Genomic DNA, 27220 nt, shown 5'->3' with positions numbered 1-27220 from the left:
TCCATCTCAAAAAAACAAACAAACAAAAAAAGGCCGGGCATGGTGTCTCACGCCTTTAATCTCAGCACTTTGGGAGGCCGAGGCAGGGGGACCACCTGAGGTCGGGAGTTCAAGACCAGCTTGACCAACATAGAGAAACCCCGTCTCTACTAAAAATACAAAAAATTAGCCAGGCATGGTGGCGGGCACCTGTAGTCCCAGCTACTCGGGAGGCTGAGGCAGGAGAATCGCTTGAGCCCGAGAGGCGAAGATTGCAGTGAGCCGAGATCACGCCATTGCACTCCAGCCTGGGTAACAAGCGCAAAACTCTGTCTTAAAAAAAAAAAAAAAAAAAAAAGAAGTAGTAAAACTGAATAGAACACGAGTCACATATAAAAAGGAATTGCTGGGCTAAGCTTCTAAAGGGTCCCTCCAGGTCCCCAGGCCGCTGTGACAGGCACAACCCATCCCTGGTGCAGAAGAAATTCTTCTTGCCTTTCATAAGGAGAGAGGTGTTTGCATAAGATGGAGAGCCGAGTAAGCCCAAGTACAGCAAGAATCGAGTTTTCCCAGCCTGGAGAGGCCCTGGTTGGCTGCAGCCTGATGAGGTGCTGGGGCACGGCTACCCTGCTGGGTGTGACCGTCTGGCTTCCCACCCTGTTCTGCGTCTCTGGCTAGTTGAACTAAGAACCGAATATGGTCTGTATTTCTACCCATCTGCAGCCACCAGGTGCTAAAAGGGATTCCCGGCTGCCCTGTCTATGGAGTAGCCATTCTTTTATTCCTTTACTTTCCTAATAAACTTGCTTTCACTTGACTGTAAAAAATAAAAACAAAAAACAAAAGGGATTCCCCACCCCCGCCCCATTTCCCCCATTTCAGCTGTTGGCTGTAGACTCCCCAAAATCACCACCAGAAAAACCTGTTGTTCAGGCAAAGCTGAGTTTATTGGACTCACTGCAAAGAGGAAGAACACTCCCTCGACAGAGCTGGCCTTGGATCACTACGGAGGAAAGGAAGAGAGAAAATGCCCGAAGTGCGAGCCAGCGCAGAGAGGGCCGGGTAGGAAGCATGGTCAGCCTCGGACTGCTGGGTGCAGCCTCGGGCCGGGCTCTGCGAGTCTCATCTTTCAGGAGCACGGGTGTGTTGGTCCTGGAAGTGAATTGAATTCTCAGGATCGTGTGGCAGAGCGCCAGGCCCCAGAACTGTTTACCATGGGGATAGGAAGTCACCTCGCTCCCGGCGCTGTTGAACACAGGGCTAGGAGACGATGCTGGGTTCAGCCGTCCCAACCAAGATCCCCAGCGGACAACAAAAGGAAGACAACGGCCACTGCCCACTCCCACTCCCCTACGAGCCCACCGAGATCACCTGTTGGTAAAGTCATTGCTGCCTGCAGTAAGGGAGACTGCAACCTTGCCCATGCCTAAGAAGTTTCTGGAAGGGTGAGGTTAAGGTTCATGTTGGAAAATAAGTACCCTTGGGTTTAAGAACTAGAATGAGGCCAGAGAGTGGCGCACACCTGCAGTCCAGCACTGTGGGAGGCCAAGGCAGGTGGATTGCATGAGCTCAGGAGTTCGAGACCAACCTGGGCAACATAGGGAGACCTAATCTCTACAAATAGTAATTAAAAAATTAGCTCGTGCACTTAAAAAATAAATTAAGAGTAGGCTGGGCATGGTGGCTCATGCCTGTAATCCCAGCACTTTGGGAGGCTGAGGCAGGTGGATCACCTGAGGTCAGGAGTTTGAGACCAACCTGGTCAACACGAAGAAACCCTGTCTCTACTAAAAATACAAAAATTATCCAGGTGTGGTGGTGCACGCCTGTAGTCCCAGCTTCTCAGGAGGCTGAGGTGGGAGGCTTAAGCCCAGGAAGTTGAGGCTGCAGTGAGTCCAGATTTCATCACTACACTCTAGCCTGGGTGACAGAGTGAGACCCTGTCTTAAAAAAAAAAAAAGAAAAAGAAAAAGAAAAGGAAAAAGAAAAAAGAAAAGACAACCTGCCTGCCATTCTATGCAAGGCCGCTCCTCTGCTCGCTGAAACGGATGCATATTGGATATTGGATCGCCTCCTTTGGAGAGGCTCATCAGAAACTCAGAACAACACAGCCATTCATCTCTTATCTACCCATGACCTGGAAGGCCTCTCCCCCCTTCGAGTTGCCTTTCTGGACCAAACCAATGTTCATCTTACATATGTTGACTGATGTCTCAAGTCTCCCTAAAATGTGTAAAACCAAACTGTGCTCTGACCACCTTGGGGACATGTCGTCAGGACCTCCTGAGGCTGTGTCATGGGTGCGCATCCTCAACCTTGGCAAAATAAACTTGGCAAAATAAATTCACTGAGACCTCTCTCAGATATTCAGGGTTCACACCCGACTCCTAAAAAATGCAAAGAAGTGAATATACTATAACCAAAGGTATACAATACCATAGTCATGATGGCGTACAATAAATCTCTTGAACTAATTGGAATTTTGAGTCCCTTGGCCAACATCTCCTCATCCTTCCCTCCCCACCCACCACCCTGCAGCCCCTGGTACCCACCATTCTGCTCTATGAGTTCAGCTTTTTGATTTTCTACCTATCAGTGAGGTCGTGTGGCATTTGTCTTTTTGTACCTGGCTTATTTCATTTAACATAGTGTTCTTCAGTTTCATCTACTTTGTTGCAAATGACAGGATTTCCTTCTTTTTTATGGCTGAATGGGATTCCGTTGTGTACAGATACCACACTCTCTTTATCCATTCACCCACTGATAAACTCGTAGGTTGATTCCATCTCTTGCCTGTTGTGAATTGTGCTGCAGTGAACACAGGAGTGCAGGTATCTCTTTGACATGGTGATTTCAACTTTAAATGTATACCTTTAGTGAAATTGCTGGCTAATACGGTAGTATTAAAAGCAGTGAGCAGAGGAGTGGCCTTGAATAGAATGGGAGGCAGGTTGGCCAGAAGCAGCTCCCAGCTTGACTTTTCCCTTTAGCTTAATGATTCGGGGGCCCCAAGATTGATTTTCCTTTCACACAGGTCTCCCTCTGTCACCCAGGCTGGAGTGCAGTGGTTTGATCACGGCTCACTGCAGCCTCAGACTCTTAGGCCCAAGCAATTCTCCCTCAGCCTCCAAGTAGCTAGGACCACAGGCTCGCGCCACCATACCCACCTAACTTTTGTATTTTTTTTTTTTTAGAGACGGACTCACCATGTTGCCTAGGCTGGTCTCAAACTCCTGGGCTCAAGCAATCCTCCCACCTCAGCCTCACACAGTGCTGGGATTACAGGCATGAGCCACCGTGCCCAGCCTGGATATTCATGCCTTGATCTGCTTTTGGATGATATTAGCTAATGTTTTGATTTTAGAAATGCCTACCAGTGTTTAACAGCAGTATTGATACTTTTCCGTGTGTGCATGTGTGTGTGTCAGGTCTACAACCAGATTCAGTGAGTCAGCCAGGAGTACCTACTGTGTGCCAGACACCGGTGTGGACTCGCAGTGGAGAAGCGACCAGGACCCATAAGAATCTGTCTTTGTAACACTAACATTCTCCTGGGGGACAAAGGTTATTCTGGCTTCATGAAGCACATCTGGAAACTTTTCTTTACTTTCTTTGAAACCCTGGAATTACCTGTCTCTCTCTCTCTCTTTTTTTTTTTTTTTTAGACGGAGTCTCGCTCTGTTGCCCAGGCTGGAGTGCAGTGACACGATCTCGGCTCACTGCAAGCTCCGCCTCCCGGGTTCACGCCATTCTCCTGCCTTAGCCTCCAGAGTAGCTGGGACTACAGGCGCCCGCCACCACGCCCAGCTAACTTTTTGTATTTCTTTTTTTTTATTAGAGACAGGGTTTCACCATATTAGCCAGGATGGTCTCGATCTCCTAACCTCGTGATCCGTCTGCCTCAGCCTCCCAAAGTGCTGGGATTACAGGCGTGAGCCACCCTGCCCGGCTGGAATTACCTGTCTCTTAAAGGCCAGAAATAATTCACTGGAGGATTCACTAGGCGTGGGCTGTGTGATAGCCACCATTTCTTCTCTGCTCAGCTGCTGGTGGGGCGCTCCTACTTCTCCAGCCACCCCACTGTGGAAATGAAACTGTTCCTTAAAACCCTGAAGGCCAGGCACAGTGGCTTAGGCCTGGAATCCCAGCACTTTGGGAGGCTGAGGGGGGTGGATCACCTGCGGTCAGGAGTTCGACACCAGCCTGGCCAACATGTTGAAACCCCATCTCTACTAAAAATACAAAAATTAGCTGGGCGTTGTGGTGGGCACCTGTAATCCCAGCTACTTGGGAGACTGAGGGAGGAGAATCCCTTGAACCTGGGAGGCGGAGGTTGCAGTGAGCCGAGATCACACCATAGCACTCCAGCCTGGGAGACAAGAGTGAGACTTTGTCTCAAAAAAAAAAAAAAAAAAAAGTAGTTCTAAATCCCTGCCCATTCCCCAAGATATTTTTATGTTTCTGCATGGATAATCAGGGTCTAGTTAGGAAACATAAGCCACAACAATCATTTTACCAGAGAGAATTTATTCTAGAGAACTGTTAACTAGGTAACTGAAAAGACAGACAGAGAACACTTGGTGATGTGGAGGTAGCAATGCAGGAGGCAGCTGCTAGCATTAAGACTGGGGAAACAAAGGGAAGAACTTGGAAGTATCAAAACACAGAGCCTGGGGGAGGACCTCAGACCTCTGGGAAAGTGGGCTTTGGCAGTCTAGTGCTGGTGTTTCTGGGGCAGAAGGTAGAGTGTAGCGAGACTGGTTCCATGAATTTGGAAAAACTGCGAACTAGACCCAACTGATACTAGAAGAAACTGCTGGGGTGAAAANATTATTATTATTATTTTTTTTTTTTTTTTTGAGACGGAGTCTCGCTCTGTAGCCCAGGCTAGAGTGCAGTGGCCGGATCTCAGCTCACTGCAAGCTCCGCCTCCTGGGTTTACGCCATTCTCCTGCCTCAGCCTCCCGAGTAGCTGGGACTACAGGCGCCCGCCACCTCGCCCGGCTAGTTTTTTGTATTTCTTAGTAGAGACGGGGTATCACCGTGTTAGCCAGGATGGTCTCGATCTCCTGACCTCATGATCCACCCGTCTCGGCCTCCCAAAGTGCTGGGATTACAGGCTTGAGCCACCGCGCCTGGCCGTATTATTATTATTATTATTATTATTATTATTATTATTATTGAGACAGAGTTTTGCTCTTGTTGCCCAGGTTGGAGTGCAATGGCATGATCTCAGCTCACTGCAACCTTCACCTCCCGGGTTCAAGGGATTCTCCTGCCTCAGACTCCCGAATAGCTGGGATTATAGGCATGTGCCACCACACCCAACTAATTTTTTTTATAGAGACAGGGTTTCTCCATGTTAGTCAGGCTGGTCTCGAACTCCCAACCTCAAGTGATCTGCCCGCCTCGGCCTCCCAAACTGCTGGGATTACAGGCGTGAGCCACCATGCCCAGCCTCATTATGATATTTTTAATTTGCATCATGTGGAGAGTGCGTGTGTGTGTGTGACTGACTCTAGTTCAGTAGCTTGTGCTCTGAAAATGTGATCTGTCTGACTCCAAGTCTTAGAACTGAGTTGCTTCTTGCTTTGTAGCTCAGATACCACCACTGCCTCTAGATGCCACTTGTGGACATGGGGAGGTGTGTTTTGCACCCATGCAGGGTACAAACTGCCACACTTGTCCATCAAGGCGCCTTTAATCATGGGCCTGCTCACACTGTCTGTGTCTCCATGGAACTGTCCCAGGAAAGCCTTGTAGAAACCTTCCTCTATGGGCCGGGCGCGGTGGCTCACACCTGTCATCCCAGCACTTTAGGAAGCCAAGGTGGGTGGATTACCTGAGGTCAGGAGTTCAAGACCAGCCTGACCAACATGGCAAAACCCCGTCTCTACTAAAAATACAAACATTAGCTGGGCGTGGTGGTGCATGCCTGTAATCCCAGTTACTCGGGAGGCTGACGCAGGAGAATCGCTTGAACCGGGGAGGCGGAGGTTGCAGTGAGCCCAGAGTGTGCCACTGCACTCCAGTCTGGGCGACAGAGCCAGACTATCTCAAAAAAAAAAAAAAAAAAGAAAAGAAACCTCCCTCTATGATGCTTCATGTGCCTATTTCTCCCTAGAGTTCTGTCAACTTTTGCTTAAGATATATAGAGCCTATTTTAACATCATTCCTAAACTGTTTTTGTTTTATCCCAAAGCCTATTTTGTCTGATGTTAATATAGCCGCGGCAGCTTGATTTTGGTAGTAACTGCCTAGCATTCATTCTTTCACATGTAATATTTCCATGGACATATGTTTGAGGTGTGTCTCTAGTAAACAGCATATGCTGGAAGTGGGGGTTTCCATCCAATCTGACAGTCTCTGGAATCTCTGACAATTCCTGATCTGAAGTCCTCGGAGGGGTGCTACATCTGCTGCTTGTTGTGTCTGTCCCAGCAGAAGCCCCGCAGCGGGGCCGGCTGGGCAACCTGCACATCTCAGCTCCGTGTGCGAGCTGTGGGCTGAGCTTCTCCACCTGTTGGGGCTGCACTCTATACAGAGCCAGCGGGGAAGACAGCCCATCTGGACAGCGAGATGGAGAGCTTCAGGCAGCAGGGGCGGGGAAGTCCCTGGGGAAGCTCAGCTGCAGGGACCGGGTGCAATGGCCTCCCTGTGTCCACATTTGACCTGTGGCGCAAATGAAGGGTGGTTTCCAGGGGCTGCAGGAGGGGGACTGGGGAGTTAGCATTTAATGGAGACAGGGTTTCAGTTTGGAAGGATGAAAAGAGTTCTGGAGATGGATGATGGGGTTGGTTGCACCATTTTATGAATGTGTGTAATACCACTGAACTAACTAACCACAAAACTGGTTAACATGGTACATTTTATGTTATTATGTATTTTACCCCAATAAAAAACATCGGGCCAGGCATGGTGGCCTGTAATCTCGGCAACTCGGGAGGCTGAGGTGGGAGGATGGCTTGAGCCCAGGACAACTGGACAAGATAGCAAGACCCCATCTCTAAAAAAAAAAGAAAAGAAAAGAAAAAGAAAATTTCACCGTGTTAGTCAGGATGGTCTCGATCTCCTGACCTCGTGATCTGCCCGCCTCAGCCTTCCAAAGTGCTAGGATTAGAGGCGTGAGCCACCACGCCCAGCCTCTAAAAAATTTTTAAAAATGAAAAAAATATATTTTCAAATGAAATTTGGATCCCAAGTCACAGTGGTCATGGTGGAAGGGCTCCCTGGAATGAGTGAGGAGCAGCTCCAGGCAAAGTCCAAAGCCCCAGGGCAAAGCCCACCGCAGCCACTTCCTATCACTGTGAACTTGGCCTTTCAATTTCTCTAAACTGACTTTTTCTCGACAGTAAGCCCTCGATCGCTGCTAGCCAGCATGGCCTCCGTCTAGCCATCTATGAGACAGCGGTGGTGAGGGAGTGGCCCTGCAGAATTACCCGTACGAGATTTTGTGGTGTCGACCTAAAGGAACCCACTGAGGCAACATTAATATAAGGAGAGTGTATTTGGGCCAAATTTGAGGATTGCAACCTGGGAAACACATCCAAACTAAGTTTTGGTATGTATTCTGAGTTGAGGTGGTTACGAGCAGATATTAAGGACAAAATGAGGAGGCTGGGCCCAGTGGCTCATGTGTGCTATCCCAGCAACTGGGGATGAGGCATGAAACTGAGGCATGAGGATCAGTTGAGCCCAGGGATTCAAGACCAGCCTGGGCAACATGGTGAGACCCCATCTCTACAAGAAATAAATAAGTAGAGGCCAGGCGCGGTGGCTCACGCCTGTAATCCCAACACTTTGGGAGGCCAGGGCGAGTGGATCACTTGATGTCAGTAGTTTGAGACCAGCCTGGCCGACTTGGTGAAACCCCGTCTCTACTAAAACTACAAAATTAGCTGGGCATGGTGGTGCAGGCCTGTAGTCCCAGCTAATTGGGAGGCTGAGGCAGGAGAATCACCTGAACCCAGGAGATGGAGGTTGCAGTGAGCCAATAGCATGCATTGCACTCCAGCCTGGGCGACAAGAATGAAACTGTCTCTAAAATAAAATAAAATATAAAAAATTAGCTGGGCATGGTGGTGCATGCCTGTAGTCCCAGCTACTCCGGAGGCTGAGGCAGAAGAATTGCTTGAACCAGGGAGGCAGAGGTCGCAGTGAGCAGAGATCACAGTAACCATTGCACTCCAGCCTGGGTGACAGAGTGAGTCTCTGAAAAAAAAGAAAGAAAGAAAAGGAAAGGAAAGGGGAAAGGAAAGCGGAAAGGAAAAAGGAAAGGAAAGGAAAAAGGAAAGGAAAGGAAAAGAAAAAAGAAAAAAGGAAAGGAAAAGAAAGAAAGAAAGATTAACTCCAGGCCGGACACAGTGGCTCAGGCCTGTAATCCAGCACTTTGGGAGGCCAAGGCAGGCGGATCACAAGGTCAGGAGATCGAGACCATCCTGGCTAACATGGTGAAACCCCATCTGTACTAAAAATACAAGAAAAATTAGCCGGGCATGGTGGCGGGCGCCACTCGGGAGGCTGAGGCAGGAGGAATGGCATGAACCCGGGAGGTGGAGGTTGCAGTGAGCCAAGATTGCACCACTGCACTCCAGCCTGGGCAACAGAGCAAGACTCCATCTCAAAAAAAAAAAGAAAAAGACTAACTCCCCACCACTCTCCCCGCTCTGGCGACCATCATCCTGCAGTGTGTCTCTGAGTCTGACACAGGTTCCTCCCAAAAGTGGAATCAGGTACTTTCTGTCCTGGCTTCTTTCACTGATTATGATGTCCTCCAGGTTCATCCATGTGGTAGCCTGTGTAAGGATTCCCTTCCTTTTCATGGCTGAATAATATTCCATTGTGTGGATAAAGCAGATTGTGTTTATCTATGTATTCATCCATGGACACTCGGCCAGCTCCCACCTCTTGGCTGCTGTGAATTGCATCCCTTCAAGCTCCTGCTTTCAACTCCTTTGTGCCTATATCCAGCAGTAGAACTGCTGGACCCTATGGGAAATCTATGTTTAATATTTTGAGGCAACCTCGATTTTAAGCTGAAAAAGGCAAAAGAGGACAAAATGAAACTGTCACTCCTGTCAGATCAGCAGATCACCCTGGTGAGCACATCAAGTGCTGTTGAGGCTGTGGTGCAGTGGGAGCTCTGTCCCCACTGGCAAGGGATTTGCTAAATTCTACTTGAGTTGAAGTGCGAAGCTCTCACACATAAGCACCAAGAGGCGTGCGAAGGAGTGTGAGACTGGGGACATGTGCCATTGGTCACGTCCTGCAGCCGGGTGGGGAGGCTCTGCACAATGTGCATGTAGAGAAACACAAGGAGGCTGGGCGCAGGGGCTCAGGCCTGTAATCCCAGCACTGTGGGAGGCCGAGGCGGGCGGGTCAGCTGAGTTCAGGAGTTCGAGACCAGCCTGGCCAACATGCTGAAACCCCATCTCTACTAAAGATACAAAAATTAGCCAGGTGTGGTGTCGGGCGCCTGTAATCCCAGCTACTCAGGAGGCTGAGGCAGGAGAATCACTTGAACCCAGGAGAAGGAGAAGGAGGCTGCGGTGAGTCGCGATTGCGCCATTGCACTCCAGCCTGGGCGACAGAGCAAGACTCCATCTCAAACAAACAAACAAACAAACCACCACCACCAACAAAAACCACCCACAAGGGCAAGGGCAGCCACACACTACTGTGCATGGGCCACATGCAGGAGAGGCATGGGAGGATCACAGAATCTCCCAAAGAAACAGACTTGAGCTGGCCACGATGGCGGTGGCGCACGCGCGCTAGCCCAGGCCCCAGTGGAGGTCAAGTGGGGCCAAGAAGAGGAAAGACAAAACCAGAAGTCAGTGGTTCTGAAGAGAAACAGACAGCAAAGATCAAAGTGAAAGGCCGGCCATGGAAGGAAAGGCTAGAAAAACATAGAAACAAACCACCTATTGGGTGTGAGGCTTACTATTTAATACTTGGGTGATTAAATAATCTGTACACAAAACCCACACAACATGCAATTTGTCTATGGAACCAACCTGCACATGTAGCCCCGAAACTAAAATAAAATTTAAAATAATAATAAAATAGGGCAGGTTTGGTGGCACATGCCTGTCATCCCAGCTACTCGGGAGGCTGAGGCAGGAGAATCACTTGAACATGGGAGGCGGAGATTGCAGTGAGCTGAGACTACGCCATGCACTCCAGCCTGTGCAACAGAGTGAGACTCTATCTCAAAAAAAAAAAAAAGAAAAGAAAAGAAAAGAAAAGAAATAATAATAAAATAAAAACATGAAAGGTTTGAAGGACCTGGCGTGCCACCACAGTAATCAGGCTCTAGTGACCCTGGGAACAAGATGGCCCGGTGTCACAGGGTCACTGAACGGAGAAGCAGCCCCCAGGACCAAGGCAGAGGAGGGCTCCATAAACCCAGGTCCCCAAAGACCCCCTTTGAATGGGAAGAAGCGCTCCTCAATCACATGATGGCGTGGGGACCCGCTGGAGGACACGAACTGGCCAGTGGACATTTACCAGGTATTTCTATTCCTGGAGGCCTTCGGCATGGGAGGGAAATGCCTTGCCCACCTTTGTTCTCCCAGGCTGCAATGAGGCACCTTGCGCAAGCGTGCTGGCATTTCCCTCCCTCACCAAGTGCACCACTTCACTATAGTTACATAAACTGTCATGTCGGCAATGTGACAGCTGCATTTTTTTCTTTATAAACATAATTTTTAACTATCTAATAATTTTATAATGAAAATTTTATAATAAAAAGATCTGAAGCATCTACAGGAGATGCTAAGATTCACACCTGTAATCCCAAAGTGGGAGGATTGTTTTAGCCCAGGAGTCCGAAGACAAAATGAGGAGGCTGGGTACAGTGGCTTATGCCTGTCATCCCAGTGCTTTGAGGGCAAGGCAGGAGTGTGGTCCTGGGCAATACAGAGAGACCCCGTCTCTAGAAAAAATTTTTAAGAATTAGGCTGGGCTCTGGCTAGGCATGGTGGCTCATGCCTGTAATCCCAGCACTTTGGGAGGCTGAGGCAGGTGGATCACAAGGTCAGGAGTTCGAGACCAGCCTGGCCAGCATGGTGAAACCCCATCTCTACTAAAAATACAAAAAAATTAGCCAGGCTGGCCGGGCGCAGTGGCTCACGCCTGTAATCCCAGCACTTTGGGAGGCTGAGGCAGGCGGATCACGAGGTCAGGAGATCGAGACCATCCTGGCTAACACGGTGAAACCCCGTTTCTACTAAAAATACAAAAAAAAAAAATTAGCCGGGCGTGCTGGCGGGTGCCTGTAGTCCCAGCTACATGGGAGGCTGAGGCAGGAGAATGGCGTGAACCCAGGGGGCAGAGCTTACAGTGAGCAGAGATCGTGCCACTGCACTCCAGCCTGGGCAACAGAGTGAGACTCCGTCTCAAAAAAAAAAAAAACCAACATTAGCCGGGCTATTTTTAGCTGTAATGCCAGCTACTTGGGAGGCTGAGGCAGGAGAATTGCTTGAACCTGGGAGGTGGAGGTTGCAGTGAGCCAAGATCACGCCATTGCACTCCAGCCTGGGCGACAGAGCGAGACTCCATTTCAAAAAAAAAAGGAAATTTTTTTTTTAAAGAATTAACCAGGGAGGCTGGGCGCGGTGGCTCACGCCTGTAATCCCAGCACTTTGGGAGGCCGAGGCGGGCAGATCCCCGAGGTCGGGAGTTCAAGACCAGCCTGACCAACATGGAGAAACCCCGTCTCTACTACAAATACAAAAATTAGTCAGGCATGGTAGCGCATGCCCGTAATCCCAGCTACTCGGGAGGCTGACCCAGGAGAATTGCTTGAACTCGGGAGGCGGAGGTTGCAGTGAGCCGAGATTGCGCCATTGCACTTCAGCCTGGGCAACAAGAGCAAAACTCCGTCTAAACAAAAACAAAAACAAAAACAAAAGAATTAGCCAGGTCCCAGTTACTTGGGAGGCTGAGGTGGGAGGATCTCTTGAGCCTGGGAGTTGAAGGCTGCAGTGAGCCATGATTGCGCCACTGCACTCCAGCCTGGGAGACACAGGGAGACCCTGTCTCAAAAATGCACACACATTACTTTTGGGGGGGTCAGAGAGAGGGGCGGGGGTCTGAGTTAGTCACAATGAAATCTCACGTCGCCCCCATCAGATTGGCACGCCACGAAAAAGCACCCACTCTGACATTGCTGGTAGAACTGTGAATCATGAACACCACTGGGAAAAGCACTCCAGGGATTTCAAACTGAAGTTCCCTTCAGCCCTACAATCCCACTCCTGGGACCTAACTGGAAACGGGCCTGCCCCAGGGTGCAGAGGCCGCTGTGTGCAGTTTCTAGCAGACCTTGGCATGTCACCAAGCCAAAATGGGGCCCAGAAAAGTGAATGCATGACAGTGTGTGCCCTATGCTGTAATTTTTTTTTTTTTGAGATGGGGTCTTGCTCTGTCACCCAGGCTGGAGTGCAGTGATGCCATCTCATTACAGCTAACTGTGTCACTGCAGCCTGGATCTCCTGGGTTCAAGCGATCCTCCCCACCTCAGCTTCCTGAGTAGCGGAGACTGCAAATACGCACCATCATGCCCAGCTAATTTTTTTGATTTTTGGTAGAGATGAGGTCTCCCTATGTTGTCCAGGGTGGTCTTAAACTCCTGAGGTCAAGCAATCCTTCCTTCTTGGCCTCCCAAAGTGCTGGGATTGCAGGCATGAGCCACTGCGCCTGGCCTAAAACTATTTTTGTTGTTGTTGTTGTTTTTGACATGGAGTTTCACTCTTGTTGCCCAGGCTAGAGTGCAATGGCACGATCTCAGCTCACTGCAACCTCCACCTCCTGGGTTCAAGCGATTCTCCTGTCTCAGCCTCCCAAGTAGCTGGGACTACAGGCACCCGCCACCACGCCTGGCTAATTTTTTTGTATTTTTAGTAGAGATGGGGTTTCACTATGTTGGCCAGGCTGGTCTCAAACTTCTGACCTCAGATGATCTACCCACCTTGGCCTCCCAAAGTGCTGGGATTACAGGCGTGAGCCACCACGCCCAGCCCTAAAACTATTTTATATGAGGAGAAAATACCCAGGCCATGGCACCAGAAAGCAAGGAAGAAGCCACGTGGAAGCCCTCCTGGTGCTTCTTCAGGGAGGCCAGCAGAGAGCACCTGGGGCCAGGAGGCGGCATGCCTGGGTTTCTGCTCCTCCTCACTGTAACTTTCAGCCAAGTCAAACTTCTAGAGTTTCAGTTTATCTGTGAAATGACGGGGCTGGCACAGATGGTTTCTAAGATCCCTCCCAGGCCTGGAACTTCTAAACCGTTAGGTCAAAGGTGGGGGAGAGGCCCCATCTGGCAACCATTGGCTCCCCAGCTGTGGTGGGGACACGGTGGAGCAGCGACACTGAGACCAAGACCAGTAACAACAACGGCTGCCCTGACAGCCAGTCCCCCTGGGCGAGGCCGAGCTCCTCTGTGGGCTGCAGAGCTGGAGGGAGGCACAGCCGCCAGCCTCCTTCCTCCGGTGGCTCAGGGGTCGCTGGCACTTGCAAACCCCGGGCCAGGGCTGAGGTATTCTGAGGTCCCGGTCCCAGAAAGGGGGTTCGCCTGGGCAGGAAGGGATGCAGGAAGCTGTGTGACTAATGGCAGCTGGCCACACTTTGAGAAACACTAATTTAAAAAAGGGCCTGGGGAGTGCAGGTTCCAGGCCGGGGCCTGCCTGGAGCCTTCCTGGCCACCTGCTCTGTCTTGCACAGGTTCTGGGGCTTCTGGCTCTGCTTGGGCTGGCTCAGTGCACGCTTGTTGGATTTAGCAAATAACAAACAGAATGCCCAGTTACATCTGAATTTCAGGTAAACAATACTTTTTTTAGTAGGAGAAATGTCTCGTTCAACATTTGAGACACACTTGTGCAAAACCATTGTTCATCGCCTGGTGTATAACCTGGCGACTCTGGGTGGCACCTGGCAAGAGAGGGGACAGCGGAGCCAGGCTTCCTGCAGTCTCTGCCCCTCTGGAGGTGTCCCCTCCACATAAGCCTCTCCTTTGGGTGGGGTCCACTCTTCCAGGGGTTCCACGAAACCGCCCTGAATCACCCCAATCTAGGTACACCACCTGTTTCCTGTGGGACCCCACCTGACCCAGGAGGCTCCCAGGGCTGTTTATTACACAGGTATTGGTAGGAAGAAAAAGTAAAATCGTGATGAGTGCTTGTAGCTGCGAGATGTGGCATGAACAAAAGGGGGTTCCCACACTGCTGGATGAAGAGCCTGTCCTCACCCTGTCTCTGAGCCCACATGGAAGCCCGCCTTCTCTTCGCCCTCCCTCCAGCCTCTGTGAAGTAAGGGTGGCCTCTCTGGTGATGTGTGCAGCCTCTTCCCTCTTCTAGGGCACGTGGTGCTTTCGAGACAACCTCAAATGGAACCAGGCTTTTTTCCAAGCAGGTGCTGTCCTTGCTCTCCCCTGCCAACCACATGCCCCGCCTCCAGGCCCCAAGCCCTGGGTCAGGCCCTGCCATTTGCCCCAGGTCCTTAACTGGTGGCGATGTGCTCAGCCAGCCAGGACAGAACATCCAGCCCAGGTGCCCAGTTCCAGAAACATCTCAGTCATCACAGCCATGGGCCAAATGCCAACCTTGAGGGCACTAGCAGGTGCACATGGGTGGCCCATGCTGAGATGCCATTTGGCAGGGACAGGGCATCCTCTCTCCTCTGCCCTCACCTTTGGAGCTGATCACTTCTCCATTTAATTTGTGGGATTAAAGCAGACCCTCCTCAGTACTTAAGGCTCCAGGGACAAGACTATGGAGTCTGGGATGAAGAGCCCATGAGTTAAATGACATTAGCTTTCTTCAGCAGTCCCCTTTACAGGCCAGGCGCAGGGGCTCACGCCTGTAATCCCAGTACTGGGAGGCCAAGGCAGGTGGATCACCTGAGGTCAGGAGTTCGAGACCAGCCTGGCCAACATGATGAAACCCCGTCTCTACCAAAAATACAAAAATTAGCCGGGCATGGTGGTGGGTGCCTGTCATCCCAGCTACTCGGGCAGCTGAGGTAGAAAAATTGCTTGAACCCAGGGGGCAGAGGTTGCAGTAAGCCAAGATCATACCACTGCACTCCAGCCTGGGTAACAGAGCAAGACTCTGTCTCGAAAAAAGGAAGTCCCCTTTACAGACCAGATGCCTTCAGATGAAAGGAGGTGAGGCGCGCCTCTAAGTGACATAGTGACCAGCAGGAAGAAGGACTGCCCTGGGAGTAGAGACGGTGGCACGGAGTCCTCAGTGCTTCTCTGGCTGCAGCCAAGGATGACCCAGCATCCTGACCACAAACTAGAGTCTGGGCCTTGGGCTCGAGGGCTCAAAAACTGTTGCATGAGAAGCACGTGCCACCTCCAGCACCCTGCCTGGCGATACTGTCAGCAGATCAGTTCACAAGGACCTGGGTGACGGGCACATGGGGACTGCTCAGACTGTAGCCACTAAGGACATCTAAGCCACACCCCGGCTCCAAGGGGAGACCCACAAAGCAACTTTCTGTTGAGAGTTCAACTTTTGACATTTGTGTGTTTCCTCATCTGGACACACCCTGCCTGGTTCCACAGATGATCTGAGGTGATGTGGCTCTCACGTGACCTGCCTACAGTTAACAGTCACAGATGTCATGGAGGTAATTAAGTGATTTCCCCGTCAGTCTGCTGGGCACGTATTTAGTGTGGCTCAGTCTCCCTGAATCCAGCCACCTCTAAGGACACTCACTGGTACCCCACTGACTGGCCTGCCTCGCTGCTGCCAGTCCACACCCACAGCTGACACCCCAAAGACACTCCAGACGATCGCTCTCTGTCCACCCATGAGCACAAGGGGCTTCTTGGTGTCATTTCCACTCCCCTTGCCAATATTTATTTGGAAACATTTCAAACTACAGGAAAGTTATGAGAATTACATCAGGAACACCCACATCCCTTGTGCCAAGATCTTTGCTTTATGTCTTTGAAAGTAAGTTGTCGAGATCACAGCACTCCATCCCTCCACACCAAAGCCCGTAGCTTCTCAGGAAAGGGCAGTCCTGTGTGATCAGTGCGTATCATCACACGTAGGATGCCCAACACTGGCACCATCTCAGAGTCTGTTTCAATGCCGGGGGTCGTCGGTTTTCAGCAGGTTCTTCCCACAGTTCAATGCGTCTTCCCGCCAGAGGGACAGAATCTTGGGTGAGTGTTGAAATGCGTCAGAAACAAAAACGCAAAGTGGAACTGGAGCACGTCACAGACCTTGGACCAGAAGTGGCCTGTGAGGCGCTGGAAGAGATGCCACCGTGCGAGCTGATGGTCACACAGCTTGAGGACCACAAAGCCCAGGCAAGAGAGCACCCCCAAAGCTAAGTAGGTGGCTGAGGTGGTGCTGCCATAGTGCCTGTGGGTGCGCAGCGCCTGCCCCACAGCGGCCACCACGTGAGCACCCAGTGCGACCTCGAAGCCCCGGGGATGCAGCAGAGCGAGGCCGTAACTGGCCAGGGAGATGCACTCAAGGGAGAGGAACAGCCAGGGCCGCCAGCCGTGGTCTAGGTAGAGGCACCATGCGACAGGCCACGCAAACATGGGCAGGGTGAGCCACTGGTCCAGCACGGCGGTGCGGCGCCACTGCGTCCACAGGCGCAGCCACTGCACGGGGCCGTAGAGCAGGGCCATGGCTGCGAACACATCCTTCAAGTAGCGGGGACCCGGCCCCACCGCGCCGCCCCTGTGCAGCCAGAATAGCCCTAGTAGCGTGTAGGCCACATTCACCAGTGAGTTGAACGGCATGGCCAGGAAGGCAGGGAGACCAGCCACCGGCGCCTCGGCGTAGTCCTCATAGCCCACTTGCACGGAGACGCTGTCAAAAATGCCTGTGAACACGGCCACAGCACAGAGGCCGCCGGCCACAGCCACGTGCATAAAGGCCTGCCCCCACTCCGGATTCATGTGGAACTGGTGGCCTGACCTGGGGCAGGAGCTTCAGAGAGCGGCCTTCACTACGCAGCCTCTGCAGAACACGCTGGGCCTCCAAGCTGAGCCAGCAGGAAGCAGCCCCGTGATTTCCGAGGCAGATGCTGCGACCTTGCCCCGAAGGAAGGCAGGAGTCCTGCTGATTGGCTGGCGCCAGCGGAGGAACGTTCTGCCTTTTTCCTTTGTGGTTACAAAAGGAGTGTGGTTAGAAAAGAAACCGTCCCCAGCACCGCCTCCATGTTCCTGACTCCCGGCCTCAGGAGCTACCAACCATATTCACGGGAAGAAGCAAATCAGAGTGAAACCACTGCACACTGGCTCTCTCACGCGTGGTCTCTACAATCCTCTATCGCCCCTTTCTCCTGGCACCTAAAAAAATCTGCCCCTCGTCCTAGTTTCCTTAAAGCCACTGCATCTACAGACAAGACCTGCCTAGCTCTGTCATTACAACTCAGAACATGCCTTCCCATGCCGGTGTGTTATAAAAGTGGATGTCTCCAGCCCCGAAGCCCTTTTCACCAAATACCCAGTTGAACCAGAGACCATTAGATGGAGCCCGAGCTCTGGCCTCTGACACGAGGTGGGGGAGGGAGGAGGAGAAGAATTCACCGTCTGCCACTCAAGCACCAGGCTGGGAGGCAAGGGGGTGACCTGTAGGCCTCCCAGGCCAGCTTCCCTGGCTCACTCACCTGCCCTCTCCTGAAGTGCCAAGCCCCAAATCACCTGCTTTTCTCAGGCCACCATAAAGCCTTCCGTCTCCTTCAGTCACAGAACCAGAGAGACAATTTAATTATCACTGACTGTCAACTGCTTTGGGGCCAGTGGTGCTGTGAGTGAGCCTAGTAGCTGAGAAACACATTAATATGGAAGGGAGAACAGCTTTAATGCTCTGAAAATGACTCCAATCATTAAAGCTCTTCTCCCTTCCATATTAATGAATTTGGCACTCAAGAGGGTGGGCAGGCAGGCGGGTTCAGGGAGAAAGAAGGGTGGGCTCCAGTTCCTGGTCAGCTGATGCCAGACTGTTCAAACCCTGGCTCTCCCACCGACTAACCATGTGATCTTGTACCTTAACTGTCTTGGGCCTCGGTTTGCGCACCTTTTTTTTTTGTTTTTTTTTTTTGAGACGGAGTCTCATTCTCTTGCCCAGGCTAGAGTGCAGTGGCACAATCTTGGCTCCCTGCAACCTTCACCTCCCAGGTTCAGGTGATTCTCCTGCCTCAGCCTCCCTAGTAGCTGTGATTACAGGCACGCACCACCATGCCCAGCTAACTTTCCTATTTTCAGTAGAGATGGGGTTTCACGACGTTGGCCAGGCTGGTCTTGAACTCCTGACCTCAAGTGATCCACCCGCCTCAGTCTCCCAAAGTGCTGGGATTCACAGGCATGAGCCACCGCGCCCAGCACAGTTAGCTCATCTTTGACCTAATGGCTTAGAAGTTCCAGGCCTGGGAGGGATCTTAGAAACCATCTGTGCCAGCCCCATCATTTCACAGATAAAGAAACTGAAACTCTAGAAGTTTGACTTGGCTGAAAGTTACAGTGAGGAGGAGCAGAAACCCAGGCATGCCGCCTCCTGGCCCCAGGTGCTCTCTGCTGGCCTCCCTGAAGAAGCACCAGGAGGGCTTCCACGTGGCTTCTTCCTTGCTTTCTGGTGCCATGGCCTGGGTATTTTTATTTAGACATGGAGGTCTTGCTGTGTTGCCCAGGTTGGAGTGCAGTGGCACAATCATAGCTCACTGCAGCCTCTACCTCCTGGGCCCAAGCTATCCTCCTGTCTCAGCCTCCCAAGTAGTTGGGACCAGGTGTATACCACCACCTTGCCCTGCTAATTTTTGTGAAAAAATTTTTGGGGCCAGGCATGGTGGCTCATGCCTGTAATCCCAGCACTTTGGGAGGCTGAGGCGGGCAGATCACGAGGTCAGGAGATCAAGACCATCCTGGCTAACACGATGAAACCCCATCTCTACTAAAAATACAAAAAATTAGCCGGGCGTGGCGGCGGGCGCCTGTAGTCCCAGGTACTCGGGAGGCTGAGGCAGGAGAATGGCGTGAATCCTGGAGGTGGAGCTTGCAGTGAGCCGAGATCTCGCCACTGCACTCCAGCCTGGGCGACAGAGCGTGACTCCATCTCAAAATAATAATAATAATAATAATAAATAAAAATTTAAAAATTTGTAGAGACAGGGTCTCACTATGTTGCCCAGCCTGGTGTCGAACTCTTGGCCTCAAGTGATCCTCCTGCCTCAGCCTCCCAAAGTCCTGAGATTACAGGAATGAGCCACTGCACCCAGCTAAACCCCTCTTAAGTTGAAAGTCCAGTTCCAATATTTTCAACTTATGATGGGTTTATCTGGACATTACCCTGTTATACGCCAAAAAGCATATGTAGCTGGGCATGGTGGCTCACATCTATAATCCCAGCAATTTGGAAGGCCAAGGTGAGAAGATTGCTTGAGTCCAGGAGTTTGAGACCAGCCTGGGCAACAAAGTGAGACCCTGTCTCTACACAAAATACATAAAATTAAATTTAAAAAATAAAATAAAAATTAGCTAGGCATGGTGGTGCACCTATAGTCCCAGCTCCTCAGGAGGCTGAGGCAGGAAGATCACTTAAGCCCAGGAGGTGGAGGCTGCAGCGAGCTATGATCATGCCACTGCACTCCAGCCTGGGCCACAGAGCAAGACCCTATCTCAGAAAAAAAAAAAAAAAAAAAAAAAGCCAGGCGCAGTGGCTCACACGTATAATCCTATAATTCTACCACTTTGGGAGGCTGAGGTGGGTGGATCATCTGAGGTCAGGAGTTTGAGACCAGCCTAGCCAATGTGGTGAAACCCTATCTCTACCAAAAATACAAAAAAATAAGCCGGGCACAGTGGCTCATGCCTGTAACCCCAACACTTTGGGAGGCTGAGGCAGGCAGATCACTTGAGATCAGGAGTTCCAGACCAGTCTGGCCAACATGATGAAACCCTGTCTCTACAAAAATACAGAAAAAGTAACCAGGCGTGGTGGCGCATGCCTGTAATCCCAGCTATTTGGGAGGCTGAGACGGGAGAATCGCTTGAATTCAGGAGGCAGAGGTTACAGTGAGCCAAGATTGTGCCATTGCACTCCAGCCTGGGCGACACCGCGAGACTTCATCTCAAAAAGCAAAACAAAACAAAACAAAAAATTAGCCAGGCGTGGTGGCACACACCTGTAATCCCAACTACTCAGGAGGCTGAGACAGGAGAATCGCTTGAACCCAGGAGGCGGAGGTTGCAGTGAGCCGAGATCGTGCCACTGCACTCCAGCCTGGGCGACAGAGCAAGACTTCATCTCAAAAAATAAAACAATTAGCTGGGCGTGGTGGCATACGCCTGTAATCCCAGGTACTCAGGAGGCTGAGGCAGGAGAATTGCTTGAGCCCGGGAGGCAGAGGTTGCAGTGAGCCAAGATCGTGCCACTGCACTCCAGCCTGGGCAACAAGAGTGAAACTCCTTCTCCAAAAAAAAAAAAAAAAAAGGGGGGGACCAGGCACAGTGGCTCACGCCTGTAATCCCAGCACTTTGGGTGGCTGAGGTGGATCAATCAGTTGAGGTCAGGATTTCAAGACCACCCTGGCCAATATGGCAAAACCCCATCTCTCTTAAAATACAAAAATTAGCCAGGCATGATGGCTTGCACCTGTAGTTCCAGCTACTTGGGAGGCTGAGGCAGGAGAATCGCTCAAACCCCGGGAGGCAGAGGTTGCAGTGAGCTGAGGTCATGCAACTACACTCCAGCCTGGACCACAGAATGAGACTCCGTTTCCAAAAAAAAAAAAAAAGGTATCTGTATATGTAGACCACTTAGCACTATTTTATTATTACTTTATTTTATTTTGTTTTGTTTTGTTTTTTGAGACAGACTCTTGCTCTGTTGCCCAGGCTGGAGTGCAGTGGTGTGGTCTTGGCTCAGTGTAACCTCCGCCTCCTGGGTTCAAGTGATTCTCCTGCCTCAGCCTCCTGAGTAGCTGGGATTACAGCTAAAATTAGCCCGGCTAATGTTTGTATTTTTAGTAGAGACGGGGTTTCACCATCTTGGGCAGGCTGGTCTTCAACTCCTGACCTCGTGATCTACCTGCCTCAGCCTCCCAAAGTGCTGGGATCACAGGCATGAGCCACTGTGCCTGGCCTATTTTATTTTTTATTCAGACGCAGTCTTGTACTGTCTGCACTGTTGCCCAGGCTGGAGTGGTATGATCTTGCCTCACTGCAACCTCCACCTCCCGTTTTCAAGGGATTCTCCTGCCTTAGCCTCCTGAGTAGCTGGGATTACAGGCACCCGCCACCACGCCCAGCTAACTTTTTGTATTTTTTTTTTAGTAGAGACATGGTTTCACCATGTTGACCAGGCTGGTCTCGAACTCCTGACCTTGTGATTCACATGCCCCGGCCTCCCTAAGTGCTGGGATGACAGGTATGAACCACCACACCTGGCCTATTTTATTTTTTGGGACAGAGTCTCGCTCTGTGGGGCAGGCTGGAGTGCAGTGACAGGATCTCGGCTCACTGCAACCTCCGCCTCCCAGGTTCAAGTGATTCTCCTGCCTCAGCCTCCCAAGTAGCGGGAACTACAGGCGGGAGTCATCAGACCCAGCTAATTTTTGTATTTTAGTAGAGATGAGATTTCGCCATATTGGCTGGGGTGGTCTTGAACTCCTGACCTCAACTGATCCACCGACCTCAGCCTCCCAAAGTGCTGGGATTACAGGCACGAACCACTGTACCCAGCCTATTTTATTATTTTTAATAGCATATAGAGTGACATTTTGATACATGTATATAATGTATAATGATCAAACAAGGTACTTAGCATATCCATCACCTGGAACATTTATCATTTCTTTGTGTTGGGAACATTCCAAATCCTTTCTTATAGTCTTTTGAAAATACACAAGAAATTATAGTTAACAGGGCTCACCCTACAGTGCAGAACAGCAGGATCCATTCATGCTATGAAGCTGGAATTTTGTATTTGTTATCCGACTCCTCCGAATCTTTCCCTACTCTCTAATCTTTCCAGCTTCTAACACCCACTATGCTTCTATTTCCATGAGCTTGATTTTTTAAATATTTTACATAAGAATTAGTACATAAAATATTTATCTTTCTGTTCCTGGCTTCTTTCACCTAACATAACGTCCTCTAGGCTCATCCATGTTGCCACAAATAACAAGATTTATCTTATCAGTTTGTTTATTTCTTTGAGACAGGGTCTCCTCTGTCTCCCAGGCTAAGTGCAGTGGTGTGATTGCAGCTCACTGCAGCCTCCACCTCCCAGGCTCATGTGGTCCTCTGGCTTCAGCCTGCCAGGTAGCTGGGACCACAGGCATGTTACCATGCCTGGCAAATTTTTAAATTTTTTTTTGAAAGATAGGGTCTTGCTATATTGCCCAGGCTGGTCTCAAACTCCTAGGCTCAAGCGATCCTGTCACCTTGGCCTCCCAAAGTGCTGGGATTACAGGCGTGAGTTACTGCACCCAGCCAATAGTTTTTTTTTTTTTTTTTTTTTTTCCTGAGACAGGGTTTCACTCTGTCACCCAGGCTGGGGTGCAGTGCCACAGTCTCGGCTCACGTCAGCCTCCGCCTCCCGGGTTCAAGCAATTCTCCTGCCTCAGCCTCCTGAGTAGCTGGGATTATAGGCGCCTGCCACCACACCTGGCTAATTTTTGTATTTTAGTAGAGATGGGGTTTCACCATGTTGGCCAGGCTGGTCTCGAACTCCTGATCTCAGGTGATCTGCCCGCCTCGGCCTCCCAAAGTGCTGGGATTACAGGCTTGAAACACCACGCCTGCCAACAGTTTATTTTTAAATGGCTCAATAATATTCCATCATGGGTATATACCACATTTTCTTTACATATCAATCTACTGATGGACACTTAGATTGCTTCCATATCTTAGCTATTATAAGTAGTACAAAGGCACGAATAACCTACATTGGGGAAAGGACAGTCTTTTCAATAAATGGCACTGGGCAAACTGGATAAGCATGTGAAGAAGAATGAAAACTAGACCCCATCTCTCACCACACACAATAACCAACTCAAAACGGATTAAAGACTTCAATGTAAGACCTCAAACTAGAAAGCTACTAGAAGAGGCCACTGCAGTGGCTCACACCTGTAATCCCAGCACTTTGGGAGGTCAAGGCGGGCAGATCACTTAAGGTCAGGAGTTCTAGACCAGCCTGGCCAACACAGTGCAACCCCATCTCTACTAAAAATACAAAAAGTAGCTGGGCGAGGTGGCGCACGCCTGTAATACCAGTTACTCGGGGGGGCTGAAGTAGGAGAAATGCCTGAACCCAGGAGGAGGAGCTTGCAGTGAGCCGAGATCACACCACTGCACTCCAGCCTGGGCAACAGAGCAAGACTCTGCCTTAAAAAAAAAAAAAAAATTGGGTGTGGTGGCTCACACCTGTAACCCCAGCACATTGGGAGGCTGAGGCGGGCGGATCACCTGAGGTCAGGAGTTCCAGACCAGACTGTCCAACATGGTGAAACTCCATCTCTATTAAAAGTATAAAAATTAGGCCGGGCGCACTGGCTCACGCCTGTAATCCCAGCACTTTGGGAGGCTGAGGCGGGCGGATCACAAGGTCAGGAGATCGAGACCATGGTGAAACCCCGTCTCTACTAAAAAATAGAAAAAAATTAGCCGGGTGCAGTGGCGGGCGTCTGTAGTCCCAGCTACTCGGGAGGCTGAGGCGGGAGAATGGCGTGAACCCGGGAGGCGGAGCTTGCAGTGAGCCGAGATCGCGCCACTGCACTCCAGCCTGGGCGACAGAGCGAGACTCCGTCTCAAAAAAAAAAATAAAAAAAAAAAATAAAATAAATAAATAAAAAGTATAAAAATTAGCCGGGGTGGTGGCAGGCGCCTGTGATCCCAGCTACTTGGGAGGCTGAGGCAGGAGAATCGCTTGATCCCAGGAGACTGAGGTTGCAGTGAGCCGAGATTGTGCCACTGCACTCCAGCCTGGGTTTCAGAGTGAGACTCTGTCTCAAAAATAAGTAAATAAATAAATAAATACATAAAATAAAACTACTAGGAGAAAATGGGGAAATGCTCCAGGATATGGGTCTGGGGAAAGATTTTATGGCTAAGACCCCAAAATCATGGGCAACAAAAACGAAAACAGACAAATGGGAGTAGATTAAAGTAAAAAGCTTTTGCACAGCACAGAAGCAATCAACAATGAAGAGACAATATAGGAGAAAATATTTGCAAACGATTCATGTGACAAGCACTGTTTAGTTTTGAGGTGCAATGTCCATCTGCCCTACTGCAATTTAGGCCCCAAATGGGTGGGAAAGGGTCTGATTCCTTGCTCTTCCTCAGGTGCCCAGTGAAGCCCTGCTCAATTTCAATTCAATTAAAGTACAAAGCCAGCACCTCTGCTCCCTTTTACCAGTCCTGTTTGCTATTTCACTTCTCAGGCAGGTCCTGGGGCCCACCTGCATCCTCTTGGGCCTCATTCTCAGTCTTCTTGCCTTGGAGTTCCGTTGCTAAGGAGGACCACCAGGCTTGCATGTGGGTGGCCCACTGCCCTCTGAAGCATGGTCTTGCCACATAGGAACCACAGCCCTCACTATTACTCCATTTGTCCTTGCTTCACACAAGCCTGCCATCTTGCCGGGCGCGGTGGCTCAAGCCTGTAATCCCGGCACTTTGGGAGGCCGAGACGGGCGGATCACGTCAGGAGATCAAGACCATCCTGGCTAACACGGTGAAACCCCGTCTCTACTAAAAAATACAAAAAACTAGCTGGGCGAGGTGGTGGGCGCCTGTAGTCCCAGCTACTCGGGAGGCTGAGGCAGGAGAATGGCGTGCACCCGGGAGACGGAGCTTGTAGTGAGCTGAGATCCGGCCACTGCACTCCAGCCCGGGTGACAGAGCGAGACTCCGTCTCAAAAAAAAAAAAAAAAAAGCCTGCCATCTCAGCATGGAGCACCCGAACTCCTCCTGCACCCTCCTCCCAGTCAAAAAAGCCTCTGGGTCCAGGAGTGTGCACACAGCAGCCCCAGCATCTTTGCTGAGCAGTCCTGGATGGGATCATATCTGCCCTGGCTTTCCACCCTTCCATGACCAGCTTCCCATTCCATGCCCTGGATCATGTCCCAAAGTCTTGGCCAGACTTAAAGTGCCATCCCCATCCAGCCCTGTGAGCTCCTCAGGCCCAGCTCTGTCCTGAAAGCCCTTTGCTCACTGCGCCTGGCCACTGCCCTTGACTCAGCTGTTATTTCCTCTCAGGCACTTCCCCATTCAGCTCCTGACTCCAGCTGAGACACCAGCTGAGGCCCTGCCTGATGTCTACAGGTCCTTCCCTGCACCCACCTAGGGCTCCATGGCACCGGTGATAGCCTGACCCTCCTGCCTGCCAGCAAGCAGGGCGGAGAGCTGGAACAGGAGTCAAACACTGTCAACTTGATCAAGGAGGAACTCCAGGAAAGACATGGAAAGCAACTCCTCTTTCCGGCTGCAGGGGTTCAGTCTACCTGACCCGGGATACAGGCTGACAGTGACAATGTAATCAAAGCACCTGTCCAAGACCCCCAGGAAAACCGAGCTGGTTACCTTATAGCCTAGCTTCCCTGTACCTTTGAATTGCCATGATCCTTATTATGTGACACTCAAATCTCATCACAGCTTCCCCCAGCTCCTGGCACGGGAAGGCCAACACCTCAACAGCACTGGCCCCTGGGTCTGGGGTCTTTCAGGGAAGCCCTGGAAAGCCTGACAATCTCCTGGCTAAAGGCCCCAGATTCTCCCGCACACATTTAAACAGCAGGCACTGTCACCTCCAGGCCTTTAGCATTTATGGTTAGTTATGTCCCCCCCCCCCCCCCCGGGATGACCTTCCTTGCATTCTGTGGATAAAGGGACATCAATTAACATTAATTTGGCTTCTGGACTGATTCCAGGCAAGGCTCTTGGAAACCAGCAGCTGTTTGTGTGTGTGTGTGTGTGGTTTTTTTTTTTTTTTGAGACAGGGTCTTGCTCTGTCGCCCAGGCTAGAGCAGTGGCGCGATCTCAGCTCACTGCAGCCTTGAACTCCCCGGCTCAAGCCATCCTCTCACTTCAGCGTCCCAAGTAACTGGGACCACAGGCGTGTGCCACCATGCCTCCGGGTCTCGCTATGTTGCCCCGGCTAGGCTCAAGCGATCCTCCCACCTCATCCTTCCAAAGTGTTGGGATTACAGGCATGAGCCAACGCGTCAAGCCTTAGTTTTCTTATTTACATGGGTGGGGGACTTGGGGACATAGAAGGGAGGTAACTATCCAAGGTCACAAAGAGCAGGTGGTGGCACAGCCAGACAAGCAGGAATTCTTCTCTTTGTCCCTTCTCAAATGGATACTTCCAACTGCATGAAGTAAAACACAGAGGATTACAAAATTCATGTAATATGTTGACAGGCGACTTTAAAAATATTGTTGAAAATGTGTGAGACGGTGATATGTGCTTCTTTACTAACGCATTAAATTACAAGGTCTTCCAGCAGGACGCATAACTTCAGTAACTTCAAAGTAATAATTCTGCCCGCCGGTAGATCTGGTAGATCTTGTAATTTAATTGACCCTCTAGACGTTTACAACAAAAGCCACAGGCTCTTACAGGACCTGTCTGTCCAATTCTACTGGCGACTGCCGCTCGCGGGCAGCAGCTTGGGTCCCCGCGCTGCGGCCTGCGCGTGGCAGAGATGCCGCCGCCGCCGCCGCCGCGCCCGGGCGGCCTCCTGGAGGCGGCGGAACGTGGGGGCGAGGCTGGGACCCACCTCCCGGGACTGCGGTAAGCACTTACAGTATTGGCGCGAAAAGGCCAGCGATCACCATACGGGTATTTCGCCTCACTCGCCTCGCTGGGGAAAATTCAAATCTCCGAAAAGGGCGGACCCAAGCAGCGCCGCTGCGCCTGCGCGCAGGGCGGGACTCGGGGCCTGGGAAGCGGGCGGGGCGAGGTGACGCGAGGTGACGCGGGCGCCTCCCGCGCTCGCTCGCCCGCCCGCCCGCCCGCCCGGCTCGGGCGCCACCGGCCCGACTGTGGGCTTCTCGGCGGTGGGGGCGGCCGAGCGCGCGGCGGTCTGGGGCGCGCGGCCCGGCTCATTTTGCTGCGGCTCGGGCGGAGGTGGTGGCGCCCGAGGGCGGGACCGGCGGCCTGGGAGCGGGCAGAGGCTCCACCCCCGGGCACCGGCGCTCGGCTGCGTCGCCTCCCACTCTAGCCCCGCCCCCGGCTCCCCCGCGGCGTGCCTCGGGCAGCCTCCTGCG

At 51.3% G+C, this 27220-nt stretch overlaps 1 protein-coding gene across 2 annotated transcripts; it reads right to left on the bottom strand.

Moving 5' to 3' along the window:
• Positions 1-15778: 15778 nt before the first annotated feature.
• On the bottom strand, positions 15779-27093 carry TMEM187 (transmembrane protein 187). 2 transcript variants are annotated; one of them, XM_025371797.1, is made up of 2 exons: positions 26757-27093; positions 15779-17107 (listed from the first exon to the last, which is right to left on the bottom strand). In XM_025371797.1, the coding sequence occupies exon 2, from the start codon at positions 16901-16903 to the stop codon at positions 16118-16120; it is 786 nt and encodes a 261-aa protein (XP_025227582.1). In that variant the 5' UTR covers positions 16904-17107; positions 26757-27093; the 3' UTR covers positions 15779-16117. The 2 variants fall into 2 exon arrangements, with proteins under 2 accessions (XP_025227582.1, XP_025227583.1); XM_025371798.1 differs by having other exon boundaries at positions 15780-17107; positions 26731-26759.
• Positions 27094-27220: the final 127 nt, after the last annotated feature.

Source organism: Theropithecus gelada, chromosome X (assembly GCF_003255815.1).
Source record: "Theropithecus gelada isolate Dixy chromosome X, Tgel_1.0, whole genome shotgun sequence".
NCBI classification, from domain to species: domain Eukaryota; kingdom Metazoa; phylum Chordata; class Mammalia; order Primates; family Cercopithecidae; genus Theropithecus; species Theropithecus gelada.
The sequence above is the reverse complement of the archived record's forward strand: the minus strand, read 5'-3'. Positions and strand labels throughout refer to the sequence as shown.